The following is a 15,032-nucleotide window of genomic DNA, read 5'->3' on the forward strand; positions in this document are numbered from 1 at the left end:
AGCAGGACTAAAATAAATTTATACATACAATTTATGATTTTGTTTATTAAATACTTTATGTATTTATTTTTCTAGCATAGTTCTAATAACGACACGTTAATTCATATTTTCAATACTTTTTAATAAAGTTTTGTAGTATTTTTTTTTCTAATGAAGTTATAAAATCTTTATAAATAACCAATACTTTACATAAATTTAAATTAATTTATGAATCAGGGTAAAAATAAATCAATAATATAAGGAACTAATTAATTATTTCATATGTACCACAATTCAATTAATATAACAATTTCCAAGGTAATGAGCACTCAGCATGACTCTTATACTGAGGAAAAACCAGGAATGAAGGAGAACGATAAAGCTTATAAGCGTCGAAAAGTAATAATTAAATATATTAGGTAAGTTACTCAGCCATTCAATTATGAAATACTTATAAATCAATATTTCAGATCAGATGAGATGTCTGAGAAAATTCGGAGCCCACACTTTCTCAGGGAGGGAGAGGGGACAAGGGTGGGGGTTGTAAGGCCTCCTATATAAGCCCTTTTGTCCATCCTTCTAGCATAGTCCATCACGGTTACCAATACAGACAGCATGTGGAAGGTGAGGAGATCTGCACTTAGCTGTAATATATAGCTAGCTGTTCATGGCAGAGTAGAAAAATATTTCGAAATTAATTTTCCGGATTTTTTTTTTCAAAGTGTTTTGTCCGAGAAAAGGTGAATTGTGGTCGCGGAAATGAGTGCTGATAGGAAACTGTGTTACCAGTAGTGGAGATGAAAAGTGTTCAGTTTGGATCTGCTACAGCAACTGGCGGGAATTTTTAAGTTTTTTTTAATACGTGCCGATGATATTGATAATGGATAAACTCGGTAAATTGGCGAAGCATAGAATGGTGGATTTCAAGTAAAAATTAACATGTAACATAAAGAATTTTTCAGATTTGAATTTTTTTTTTTTTTTACTTTTTATTGAAATATTTCATTATTTTATTTTTAAAAAATCAAATTGATAAAAAAAAATTCTGAATACCAAATCGTTTTAACAAATAATTTTTAATATATTAACAATCGTAGTTGTTTTCATAGATGGGAATATAAATAGGAATAAGAGGGACCATTCTTATCGTTTCTGCACTACATGTAGAAGATCGACGCCGCTTGGATATTGAATAAACAAATGATTCAAGTTCTTGCACTATTCGTTAAAATATAGATATATTACATTTTACCATCAATTCCATTTTCGTATCATATTTCATTAAACAAAAAATAAAATATTTCGTCAGCCGATTCGGTTACATTTATATCTAATAATAAGTTCTATAGTCGTTTAAAAAAAATTTCTAAAACTTAAAATTATTCTGGATGAACAGCTGATATACAAACTTATATTATAATATTATTAGCCTAGTTTTACGTAGATTATACGATAGTAATTAAGTTGTTTACATTTTAAGATTATGGTAGGATGAGATAGTCCATCAGAGGCAAAACGGAACTAAAAATTAATTGAAAGCCTGTAAGTTCCATTCTGATCGTCAATTGGACCATCATATCCTTCAATTCTATTTGGTCAACTAACAAAGATTCAATTATAATCTTATTTAACCAAAATTTATAGATATTAATTACCAGAGAAAAGGGTTAACACAAATCTTTCATGCGTTAACATTAGCAAGATTATATAATGCTTATATAATATAAGCTACTTATACTTTATACATATATTAAAGTTGAAGAATGGTATACTGCTACGTCAAGGTTTTCGTTTCGAAATCCGATATTTGTAATATCTTCCAAGATTTTATTACAATAAATTAAAGATCTAGTTTTGCTTTACATTCCATAAAAAATAAATAAAAAGGTTTGGTACATAAACCAAATTAATAGACTAACTATTCTCGGTGCAGTCTATGAAGAGCCAAGAGACTAAATTTTGGTAATACTGTATGATACCAAAATAATTATAAATCCTTCGACTAATGATTTTTTTTTTCTTCGTATAATTTTTTTTTTCTAGAAAGCGCGTACAAAAATACGCTTCATATCCTAAAACAGTTCGCCAATTTTCTGTTTATATATATACTAATATGTGCGTTATAGCATATTATTAAATTACTATCTCCTGTATTTTCGCAATGGAGGAAAAAAAAAATTCAAATCCAAAAGGCAATGACACCCTTAGTACAAAATAGAAAAATTACCAAGCTTTCGTCTTATTTATATAAAGATAAGGCGAAGAGGAAAAAAAAAACATTAAGATCAATACAATAAAAATCGTACAAGTGATTCATCAGAATATTAAAATTCAGTAAAAACCTTGGATGTGTCTGATGTGTGGATAATAACACGGCTTAGATTTCCCTAAGAATTTTACAGGGATAATAGCTCAAACGTCTATTGAAGACAACTTTAAGTTACAGAAACAAAAACATAAGTTTCTGGTTTTATAAACCAAGTCCTTCCAATAATAATGAATTGACCTAAAGGGTAGTTATATGTCTTACACACGGAAATGTCTAGCCACTGGTCCAAATATTGTCCTGAAAAGGACAAGTCTCCCAGAGTTAAATAAATTATACTAGGGAATAATATAGAAAATAATGGTCTATAACCAAAAAAAATAAATAAATAAAATAATAAGCCTGTACTACCAGAACCAAGAAGGATATACCTTTTGTCAAACGGAAGTACAACGCGGTAAGACGGATAGCATTCACGCTCGACCGTCAGGTTTATCTCTTATTCCAATGAAGGTTCAGCCACTTTATAGGGGGTGGTCGGTATACCCCAAGATAAAGAACGTGACGCCCGAGCACGTTGACGAGATGGTCCCAGAGTACCCTCGATGAAAATGTTGAGGGTCCGATTCCCACCTGAGGCAATTGATACTTATTCCTCGGCAGTCCCGAGAACTGAGTCTTGACACTCCCACTATCAAGTGGCTGGGTCAAGAGTACGCGGCAGCAACCCCTACGGCCAGAGGCTGGCAAAAAGGACCACTTCCCATCTGTCGGACCCCCATCGATAGCAGTTTCAGTACCAATATGCCTCCAGGTTGGTTTCGCAATTGCACCGTATTTAAGCTAGCTAAAAATAGTGTTGGTTTAAATAATAAATAATATGTTTATGGTGAGTTAAGACATTTCTTATTGATTCATAACTGATGCAGACAAATCAAAATTTACGACATAAATTTTATTTTCTTGGGGAAGAATGAAGGATCGACCGCCCTCATACATAAAAAAATCTCAGGCCATCCTCATGCGAAATTTCTCAGTAATTGTGATATTGACAACCACGTGATAATAATTCAAATGCTATATATAATTCAAGCTACAAATTTTAAAAATCATGCGTTCAGCGTTTTACATCCCTATTTGCTTCATAATTTTAAATATGTAAGCTTTTATTTTCAAAAACACGAAACAACAGTGACTTTTGGTACTAATGATGTCTAAATTAGCAAACCTCTGAATAGTTAGTAATTAGTAATAAATAATAATTCAGGAGACTCAAAAGTTTGGTATTATCGTAAAATTTTATCTCTTTGTAACTTGCGAACTTAGACCGAAAATCATTAATTCATTTAAAATTAAATAGATGGAGTGATACTAAAATGTAGGCTTTTAACAATCATCTCTAATTACATTAATAAAACATTTCGAAAATATTTTTTTTTAAATATTAAATTCTGCTCACATTCTTAGCACAGATTCATCCCATAAATATGCAAAAGCTTTTCAGTATAGTAGGTCAAGAATTGGAGGAAACTATGTGTTAAAGGGTATTTGACCTTAGTACCTGCTTAACAAACAACCTTTCATAATACATTTCCATAAAAATACTATTTAGCATTGTTAGTTAAATACGATTTTTCGTGCCTGTGTAAACGCCTTAAGGAATACCCTCGCTATGAGAAAGTTCGAAATAGAAGCAATGATTTTTTTTTTTATTGATTTTATTTTTTTTTAGTAGTTTCTAGATTCATGAAATGTTTTAAGCCTAATAAACGAAAATGAGTAGCACCTTGCGAGTACGTCCAAGATGCGTATACAAAAAATTTATTAAATAAAATATAAAAATTATACATGAATAAATAAAATATCTTTCTATAAGATGCCAAGTACCAACATCTACCTACAAAAAAATAAATAGCCTGAAAAATAGTTCTTTAAGAAATGATTTTTTCTTGAAATACAAACCAATTGTTTTGGGAATAAAAATAATTTTTCATATGAAAAATAAAAATTAAATTGTATTAACAATACTAAGTTCTGGATTTTGAAAATATTCTTAAAAAAAAAAAAGTTCATTAACAATCGAATCTCATTCAAACATACTTTAAGAAGTTACGAACATCTCTTCTCCTCAATACCGAAGGTAAAGCAACATTAAAGAAAATAAATCTTTACAGGTAGATATATTCAGGAAGCAGATTTGCCAGTATTACATCCTTATCTTTTTCCATTGCTATGTGTTTAGCTTGAAAGGTATCGCGTGTAACAACGGCTAAATGTCAAGGGACTGGTAGAAGACCCGCATTAGTTCAGCTTCACGACTCCTTAGACAATACATATTCAGTAATGCTCTTTCACATAATATATCTCATACATACTTCGATTACATACATAATATAAATCTATTTTATGAATCATCTTATTTTAAAAGTTTTTAGTTACACTTTATAACAGAAATATTTACAAAAGATGTTTTATTTAATTCGATATGAAATGTTAAAAGACAATGTAAATTCATTACTCTCAATTAATTTAAAACTTAATCTAAATCTGATACTAAGCTGTCCGTCTGCAACTGGTTACATACGTCTGTACATGACGCAAAAGGACAGAGATGAGTCAAGAATACCGGAAAGAATTTTGTCCAAATGAATAATGCAGGTCATGTCCGCTGAAAGTAAGAGCGAAACCAGAAAAAATGTCTGTTGTATACAGTTCAACAATTAGTGCCCATTATATTGAAGAACGACGCATAACGCAACGTCGTCTATGTAACGCCCCTTTTTACAAGTAATAAATGCGGAAAGTAAAATTATCCCATTTCCGCAGTTTGTTTATTAGTAAAAAATCGATAAATGGGTTTTTTATTTGGTTATAAGGAAACAAAAATTTAATTCAAGAAGATATTAACCAAAATAATATTCTAACAACAATTAGCTTTTAGATCTATTCTAAAACAAGACGATTGACCTACAAATAATATCCTTTAATAAAAAAATATATCCTATGTATTTATAAATAACATTTTTTCCCAGCAGTCGAATCTCTAAAATATCAATATTATCTCACTGATAATCATTTCCAGGGATATGAGAGATCATATAATCATACATCATCGATAAAGCATCTTAAGGTGTCGTTAGCATGATCAAATATTATCTCATTTGCCCAACGACAGCTTGATGTCTCAAATGCTTAGGAAACGGTTTAATACAGGACAGAATATCTGGGATAATGATGGAGTTTGGTCATAGATGCCAGAAAGGAATTTGCCTGAATTGTTGCAGGCTCTGGCCCTCCCATCGGATTACATAGCACTAATTATTTATAAATGTTCTAAAGATGAACTAATTCATTGGTTATACGGTAAATCGCTGATATTTAGGGGCTCACTTGCATAAATAACATCCTTATCTTACTATAGAATCACTCCTCTAGAAATCATGCATATTTGCTTGTACCATCAAAAGCGATCCTCGGTAAGTTACATATTATGATGACAAACATTAACATAATTTAATGTATAATTTTTTTTTTCAGGCGTGCATTGTATTGGCTTTGAGCTGTATAGCTTTAGCAGAACCCCCGGCACCAAACAACCAATATCTCCCCGTACCCCAAAGCGGTTACAACTACCCCCGTCCACCCGGAGGGTTCCCACCCTCGCCACCATCGCCAGGCCCAAGGCCGCCAGCACCCAGACCGCCATCACCTCCACCAAACTATGGACCACCACCAGGTCCTCCGGCCCCAAGACCACCAAACAATTACGGCCCACCCCCGGCTCCAAGGCCTCCATCTCCTCCACCAAACTATGGACCACCTCCCGGTTCAAGGCCACCATCTCCTCCACCAAACTATGGACCACCTCCCGGTTCAAGGCCACCATCTCCTCCACCAAACTATGGACCACCTCCCGGTTCAAGGCCTCCATCTCCTCCACCAAGCTATGGCCCACCACCATCTGGTCCAGCACCTAGACCACCATCACCACCTCAACAAAGGCCACCATCACCTCCAATCCAAAGACCGCCACCTAGTTATGGCCCTCCAACTGGACCTAGCCCTGGACCAAGGCCTCCACCAAGCTACGGACCTCCAAAACCACCAAGGCCGTCTTATGGCCCACCACCCCAATCCGATGACCCGGTAAGTACACTTAGCTATAATTGATACCACATAATTAACTTGGTTAGCAACAAGGATCTAAAACATAAATTTTAAATTAAAATAGATATACTAAATCATAGACAGAGTAACAAATGAAATATAAAAGAAATAGATCTATTCGATTTGAGTATATATGTTTTTTTATTATTTTATTATAAAATTACCAAGTTAAATGGAATTAGTGTGAATGAAAAACAGTCAATTCTGAAATATCCAATACAATGATCACGAAAATAGACGCCTAACAGTAATTTTTTAGTACAAATATGAAATATGCAATTTATTAAATTTAACATTAAAATAATAATAATTATAATATTTTCTCAAATAACGAGGTTTCTTTAAAATATGGCATCCTTCTTTATTGACATAAACAAAAAAGAATAGATGTTGATGTTTAATAATGATTATTATTTGCATGCTTGTGCATGTAGACTGTGTGAACCATACTCACAAAACAGCTAGTTATTTAATTAGTTCCCACAGGTTGCAACTTTGTTACTTCATCCTTCGCCTGATTTCCATGGTAGGATAATGGCAATGTCCCATAAAGCAGACATTTCTGATTTAATATACCAAAAAATGGCAAACAAATAAAATTAAAACAATAGAAACTATTTAAATTGACATAGACTACACTTTTCAGCATTACAATAATGACATTTTATCATTTACCTTTCTATAACGCCTACGGTAAATAGTTGCCTTGGCTTATGAACCACAAGTCAACAAGCTCTCGGTGATGATCACGACATACAAACTTGACAATCTTCAACTAACACTCGTTTGCAAAACGATATTCAATTTTCTTTTTAATAATAAATATATTCTTTACAAAATATAATAATGATCTGGAATTCTTAAAAAAAAAAAGTTTTAATGCAATTTTTCTAAAATTACTTTCCAGTATTAAATCATATTCCATTGTATGAACAGATAAAATATCTTCACCACGATGAAAGGATGTCACAACTTAAGGTCTCTTTTGAAATGGGAAGCCCATCCTCTTCTGTATGGCCTGAAGATAATTTTCAGACAGGTACTTTCCGGTTGACCACTCATTCCAAAGAAAATCTCACAATCGATTTCAACTAGCTCCTCCTGGCATAGCTCACTTCATCATGTCGGGATACGTGATTAGTCCGTGATTTCCTCATACATTCTCCCGGCGTTTAAAGTGTAGAAAACATGGATGATTACACAAGGATATTCCCGTCGCTTAGTTACACGGCATTCTGCAAACTCAGGACACAGGCGCGTGAGAAAAAGTAATTGGAGGTTGCTCATTACAGCATGTTAATTGACCTGGTATAAATAAACCATATTCCAGTAGCAGCTGCGAAAGGTCATAAATCAACTGTGACTGTTATATACAGTTCATAAAAGTATTATTGATTTGTTTTTCAAGAGAGGGTCAATTTTAATTAATTTTATTATAGCTTTACATAGCTTACATAGGCTGTGGCAAATAATTATTATCTGTTACCTGCAGCCGTTGAGGCAGCCCTCTGGGTTCAGGAGCCCTCCGGATTCCACCCAGACTCGTAAAGTGGGTACCCTTAATTGTGTGAAAATCTGGCGGTCGAGTCTGAAAATTCTGACTAAATAACCTCCCCACACAACCGTTGGTCTAGTAACAGTGCTTCCTAACAAAGTACTGCACTCCTTACCCTTTCTGGGTTGTAGTGGGTGGTACAGATTTAATTATTGTAATTAATTTTACTGTTGAATATTCGTATATTGATGGTCTGTTCTTGACCATTGAGTAGAACAAGTGTCAAAAGACACAAGTGTTTTAAATTATTCCGATTTTATACCCAGTCGTAACTAAATAACTGCTGAGCATAAATTATTTCAAAATTTGAATTTCGTAAGTTGATGCGATAGTTGACTCTTTCAAACTGTTGCATTGCTTATGTCTCCGATAACTTACCATGGAAAAAACGTAAGGCTAATTTTCGATTCCAGTTTACCAGAATTACCTTTATAAAGATGTCAGAATATAAAATTGTGTTCCAGAAACAATTTGAGGATATCTTACTTTGATAAATAAACAGCATTCCTGAATAAAAAGTGGATAAATTAAATGGGGCTAACGGCCTTTAACCGTAGAACAGTATAACATGCAACAGAGCCAATAAATAGAAAACTTAGTGAACCCAAAATGTGCCGAGACAACCGATCGATGTCTAATTAAAAAATGCTGATTAATTGATTGTTATTAATTAGCTTGTTTACATATGTATAAATTTATCAGTTAATAAAGAAAACATAATTTAGTCAGCGACGAGAGACAATGTACGAAACTTTACATCAAACAATCCTAATTTAATTATTTGTATTTTTCTGCAGTGAGAAATCAGACAAAACCTGTTGTATTTTTTAATACATCATTACGTCAAAATCACAAACATTTCTTTTTTTTTATATTTGATTAATTATTCTTTGAATTGCCACAGAGTGCTCCAGGCCACGTTCACATCCCGGGCATGCCTTATGATTTCAACTACGCCGTTAAGGACGACTACTATGGAACAGACTACTCTCACAACGCAGTCAGCGACGGAGATCAGGTAAAAGGAGAATACAAGGTTCTTCTTCCTGATGGCAGGCTCCAGATCGTATCCTACATCGCCGATTGGAAGACTGGTTTCCACCCAACCATCCAGTACCAAGGCGAACCCCGATACCCAGCTCCAGGCCAGCCCGGAAGAGGACCAGGCGGACCAGGAGGACCAGTAGGGCCAGTAGGACCAGGCGGTCCAGGACCAGGTGGACCAAGCGGACCAGTGAGCGGACCATACTAAACCATCCCAACCATTATTTATTCATTCAACAACGGAAAAACTTCTAAATGGCTTATATATACCCAGGAAAAAAAACACTGATAATACGGAGGTGTTTTCTATTATGTTGTACACTACAGTGTGGTGTCAAGTCTTCGACAAGAATATTTCTATCACTTTACTTTATATGTTTGTAAAACATAAAACTTTTTTTATACTTTTTTTTATAAAATTATAATAATTGTCAATAAGTCATTTTTAAGTATCCCCACCTTCGACCCACAGGAATGCTCATGGGAGCCAACGCCTTTGTCATCAGCGAGTTGTTTCTGTGATAGGTATTACAATTATAATTGTATATGTATATTTCAATTTACATACGTACGGCAATTATGATTCAGTACAACAAAAAAGATTTTTTTATACCAATAAAAGTGACTTTTTGTAAATTTCTTTTCTTTTTCTTAAAGAACCCTTTCCAAACATTAACTGTGCATCGTCAAACATAATATGCAAAAATATGTATATATATCATAAAAGATGTATCATTTGCTCCTTTAATATGAAAATAAGCTGACATCACCGTAAATTATAAAAAAACTAATAAGCTATAGTAAAGTATTTTATTAATGATAAAGAGTTCACAAGCTAAATAAATGCAAATAATCATAAAAGCTATTTTTACTAGACTCTACGCTGCAAAATTTAATTTTAATTCTCCAGATAAAGTTAAGTAACGAGCAAAAAACTAATGCAATCAAACATATAGAAGCCTGGTTTATTAGACATTGAATTTATATGAACGACACAAATATAATAAAGTAAATAGTTTGTTTTCAGAGGAAACAATATAAAAATATTGCCTGCCTACATACAATTAGCAGTAAATAACATTACTAATTTAATTACTGCTAATCCTTCTGGACCAACAGGAATATACATTGAATTCACATTATTTAGAAGTGAATGTTGATAAAATGTATTTAAGTTCAAAGTTATACAAAGCAAAGATATACAAGTGGTTAATGGTAATAAAATCCCTAAATGGGTAAAAAACCTTTAAAAAAAAAATATGGTCTTCATAATTCAGAAGTTTCAAATAATTTCTGTTTAACTGATTAATTAATTCCAAAAAATGCATATTAAAATATATAACGTACGGAAAAATATATATTTTAAATATAATTATAAGTTTAAAAAAATAACTGTCACGTTCAGTATTCTACATTATTACTATTTAATATATGCTCTCCTATTTTTTTTTTTTTGAGATGTTTTAGGAACAGAATAAGTACAAAAATACAATAGGTTAGAAGTCAGCTAAAAAAGACTTGCGAGCCTCATGTAACTATTTGTAATTTCATTATATATATAATGTACTAGTTTACACTAACAAGAGCTCTGGCCTTAGATATGTTTCCTTCTTCCCTTTAATTCAATCGAAATATAAGCCGAGTAAAATTATCATGGAAATCTGTAAAAATTAATTTTCACAATATTTAACAGTGACGATACCATATTAAGTAACGTAATGAAGTTGAATAATATTCTATTCAATAATTAATGACTCTTAAGAAAAAAAACCCTATGTTTGGTGGCGAAATGTTAACTAATTTAAGCTAATCTTAATCAAGTATTGCCAAGGGAGTGTTAAAGTATATTTTGAACACAAATGAGCAGGATCTGTCAAATACCCATTTTCTTCGAGTAGTGTTCATATTTTGCGAGGTATTAAGGTTAAGCATTGGAAAGAACGAAATAACATGTAGTGGTAATCCATGGCAACTATTGCGCAACTGAAGCTTACCATGGAATGAGATTTGACGCGTGCCTTTTTCGTATGCTATCTCAAAAATGGTTCATTTTTGGGTTTTAAAACTCAAGGACTCATATACGTTACATAGGAACGTACTTCCGTATTTACATCTATGAAAATTTTTTTAAAATCCGATTTGTACCGTCTCGGTCCGACTTACCACTATCAATGTTTTTAAACTTCTCACATTTTTAATAACGTTTATCACAGTTCTTGTAAAAATTAACGAATCGAAATTGGGATTCATCACTTTTCTATGAAATTCTCTTTCTTTTGAAACCTCATTCGTCAAAACCCGTCGCTCCTGAGAACCGGAAAACTATAACATTTATTATAGATCCTATCAATTATTATTACTTTCTTCCGGAGTTAGAAAAAGGAGCTTTTGAAATGAAATTGCAAGACTTGACTCGTAAAGTTAATGAAAATCAAAATCTATATATCTTTATACTGCTCTTGATAATCTCCCAAGAGAAAAATAAACTCTATTTTCAAATATGATGCTAGCATTAAACAAAACTCTCTTCAATGCATGGAAGAGTTTGTTGGATTTAAATAAGTTTGCATTAAGTGTTGCTGGTATCATTGGTATCATGACATACATATGTTTTTGTGTGAACAAACACTTTCCATTATGTGAATTATTCATCATTAATTGAGAAAACAAATAACCAATGAGGACTTGGATTATCAACTTTCGGTGGAAGACATTGTGCTCATCGATTAAAAATCTTAGTGATGAGTTATTTGTTGTATTATGTGAGGAGAATTAATACATCACCAGAAGTTTAATGTTAAGAGAAAGAGGATGGTTGGGTGTGCAGTCAGAAAATAGCACAGAAATCTCACTATATATGTATATATAATGGTGAATTAGTTATTTAATAAAAAAACAACTATAGCCAGGGGCGTTGCAACTACAAATTGGGAGAGGGGTGAGGGGGTTGCAAAATCAAAAATTTCCCAACAATTTAACCGGATATTCCGACTTACCTTAAGTCGCGGAGTGTTTTCTTTAATGTTCCCTTTTCCTATATATTTTTGGAAAAATTACCTCTCTAAATAGTGTTTATAAGCAATTTCGAATGTAATAACCTCTTCTTATAATATTTTACAACAATTTTCGCAGATATAACTTTTTCAAATTTCCCAACTTTATAGGTTTTCAAATTATTGCGAGGGAGATTGACAGTAAAGAAATTGACTGTTTAGCTTAAGTTTACCGACCACTTCCCGAGCTTATCCGATAAATATATTGTAATAAGTTCAACCAACACTTACTAGACGTATTTTAAAGCTAGTAATTTAGACGTATTTAAATATAAATAAAAGAAAATAAATCGACGATACAAAAAAATTGAACGGAACTCAATTTTAAAAAAAATTAAATTCTTTAATTCAAACACAACAAACCTGGACCCGTAAAGGATCTTCGGTTTACTACTTAGAAGTGTTTTACCACTAAATGTCAATAGATGTTAGAGTGATCTGGCCAGGATCGGTTCAATCACAAGGTTTTCCTCCTCCAGTCCAGCAAAGGATTAAGAGTCCACTTTTTGAGACTTGATTGATCTACGGCTTATATAATCGAATAAATAATAAATTATCTGCCACAATCAGACATTTATATTATTATAAATAAAATGCATATTTTATGCAAACGTGGAGAAGGTAGTCAGGGAGGGGGGGCGGTGCAAATAATTAGTTTTTTCTACTGGATAAATCCAGAATTTCAATAGCTAAGAACCTTCCCTGAACAACGACAAACATTTTAAAAACATCGTGTCAATTAATAATTAAGAACTTTTGGAGATCTTAAGTAAGTAACAAACGAACATTACATTTTTAATTATATAGATTATTACTTATTTCCCACTGATTATGAACTTCAACCATTCGAATTTGACCTTTTCATTTTACCAGTACAACATAACTTCATTTAAAGAAAGAAATAACAAGTAAAGAAATCTTTAGTTTGAAGTTTTCCGTACGAAATTCGTTATTCGGCCCATCGTGAGATAGGGTAAATAATTTAATGCTGAATTACGTCGTTAGAAAGGCAATAGAAGTACAATCTGAAGCTACAAGCGTTATTACTATGCGGTCATGCAATTACTGCCGAAAAATATGAAAGTTACAATCCACGAGTCTATCATACTAACGGTTTGAACGTGGTTGCTGATTCCAAGAAAGAAATAGTGCGTCGATATTTTCGATAATTGAGTATTGCGTAAAGTATTGGTTTTGAAAAACAAAATTATTTAAACAACTTTTCGGAAATTTTCTTTTTTTTTTTTTAATTTAAGGCACAGGAATCTTACCTCCAGAAGCGAGACTCTATCTCGGGTGCGGTAGATAATTGTTTTTCCGTTAACCATGGATCGAGCACATCCGCCTTAGACTGGAGGATAAAGTTGATCGTTGAGTAGATATTGACCAAATTTCCTTGTGAAAAAAATATTGGTTAAGAAAAACAGCCTCCTTACCAATTTCTGAACTGATGTGTCATATTGTAACAGCATTTTATAAGTTCAAACAGATTTAAATAGGAGTGAAAAGTTCGCTGAACAAGAAAAACAGAGCATGAAGGAATAATTCCAGGGCTACAAACAGAAGGAAGGGTAAACCTAGATGGTGGAATCTCTGATTTCAATGGTTTTCAAAGGGCACTGGTTTTTATATGAGCATTAAAAATTCATTCTTATGAGAAAATCTATTTTAGCAAAGTCTAAATGTCATTCCTTGTTTTTAAGATATTTTAAATGCGAAATATCACAATGAAAAAACAACAGAGTCATTCTGACTAATTTTAATTTAAAGTATACTATCTAACTAATTAAAATTCTCGATCTTTCTTTTGATAAAAATTGGTGAAAGCAATTCTAAGTAGACAAAAATACCTTTTTTTCGCACAGCTTAAATGTACAAATTTGACCAGATTTCCCAGCAATATAAGAAATATCTTAATTTTTTCAACACTTTTGAATTTGAACTTTTAATTACCTCTTACAAATGTGTTCATCTGACAATAACCATTTTCTTTGCAATTTAAATACAAAATAATATTTATAAAATTGCAATTTATTAAACTCAGAAGTAGTGTTTTTAAATTTTAGAAACTGTGGGAGAAATTTGTTTTACCACAATTTTCACAAAGAGTGACACTTTTCCAATAACCCTCTCTTTCATTGTATACCCATAATCAGTAGAAATATTTTTCTACAAGCCTAAAAAGGAAACCTAAAGATTCATGGCGGCTTAATTAGATTATGGGCACAAGAAGTATGGATAATTAGTATTTAAATATTCAAAGAATAAAAATATGATTTTGGGTAAGCTAACTTTGTGTGATTTACTAATTAATAAAAAATATTCATAATAGAAGATAATGCACAGTTACTCACTATAGAATTATTTGAAAGGGTTTCAAACTAAAACAATTGGAATTCACCATGAAAATTTGTTTGATTCCTAAAGATTTATGGAACATTTTAGATAATTAAATAATAAAGGGAATACAATAGAACAAAGCTTTATAAAACTTCAAAAGGCTTTAGGAAAAATGTATCTGTTTGTTAAACCTAGTTGTTTATGCTCATGAGAGAGATGCAAAGAATCTAAAAGAAGTTAGGAATAATTTACAGAAAGCATTTGAAAATAAGGATCTCGTTAGAAGGTCAGGACTATTAAGAATTCTTTTTAATATCAAATTAGAGCATTCCAAGAATAAGGAAATTTATGTCAAACAAATATCAGACCTTAGCTTATTGATGATGAATTTCTAGCCGTTTTAATGCTCTGAGGCTTGCTTAATAGTTATGATTCTATAGTAATGGCCTTAGGAAATTCAGACATAGATTTGAATTAGGTAAAGCCAAATTATTACAGGAAGATATTAGATCAGATGTTTCAGAGAATGTAAATACTATGGATTCAGCGTCCGCTATGAAAAGCTTAAAGAAAAATTATAAATTTAGTTTTAAATGTTATAAATTCCACAAAACCGGGCATAAAGCAA

General features: G+C 32.2%; 1 protein-coding gene across 1 annotated transcript; it reads left to right on the forward strand.

The window, feature by feature from the left end:
- Positions 1–567: 567 nt before the first annotated feature.
- LOC106691849 (proline-rich protein HaeIII subfamily 1) lies at positions 568–9,647 on the forward strand. The gene is made up of 3 exons (XM_014437747.3): positions 568–603; positions 5,783–6,391; positions 8,872–9,647. The coding sequence occupies exons 1-3, from the start codon at positions 595–597 to the stop codon at positions 9,217–9,219; spliced, it is 966 nt and encodes a 321-aa protein (XP_014293233.1). The 5' UTR covers positions 568–594; the 3' UTR covers positions 9,220–9,647.
- The last annotated feature ends 5,385 nt before the right edge of the window (positions 9,648–15,032 follow it).

Source organism: Halyomorpha halys, unplaced genomic scaffold, assembly GCF_000696795.3.
Source record: "Halyomorpha halys isolate HHAL.00 unplaced genomic scaffold, Hhal_1.1 Scaffold1069.1, whole genome shotgun sequence".
In the NCBI taxonomy this organism is placed as follows: Eukaryota; Metazoa; Arthropoda; class Insecta; order Hemiptera; family Pentatomidae; genus Halyomorpha; species Halyomorpha halys.

Coding starts and splice junctions, on each gene's coding strand:
- LOC106691849 (XM_014437747.3), top strand. Junction 6,392..8,871: donor CACCCCAATCCGATGACCCG/GTAAGTACACTT, acceptor GAATTGCCACAG/AGTGCTCCAGGCCACGTTCA.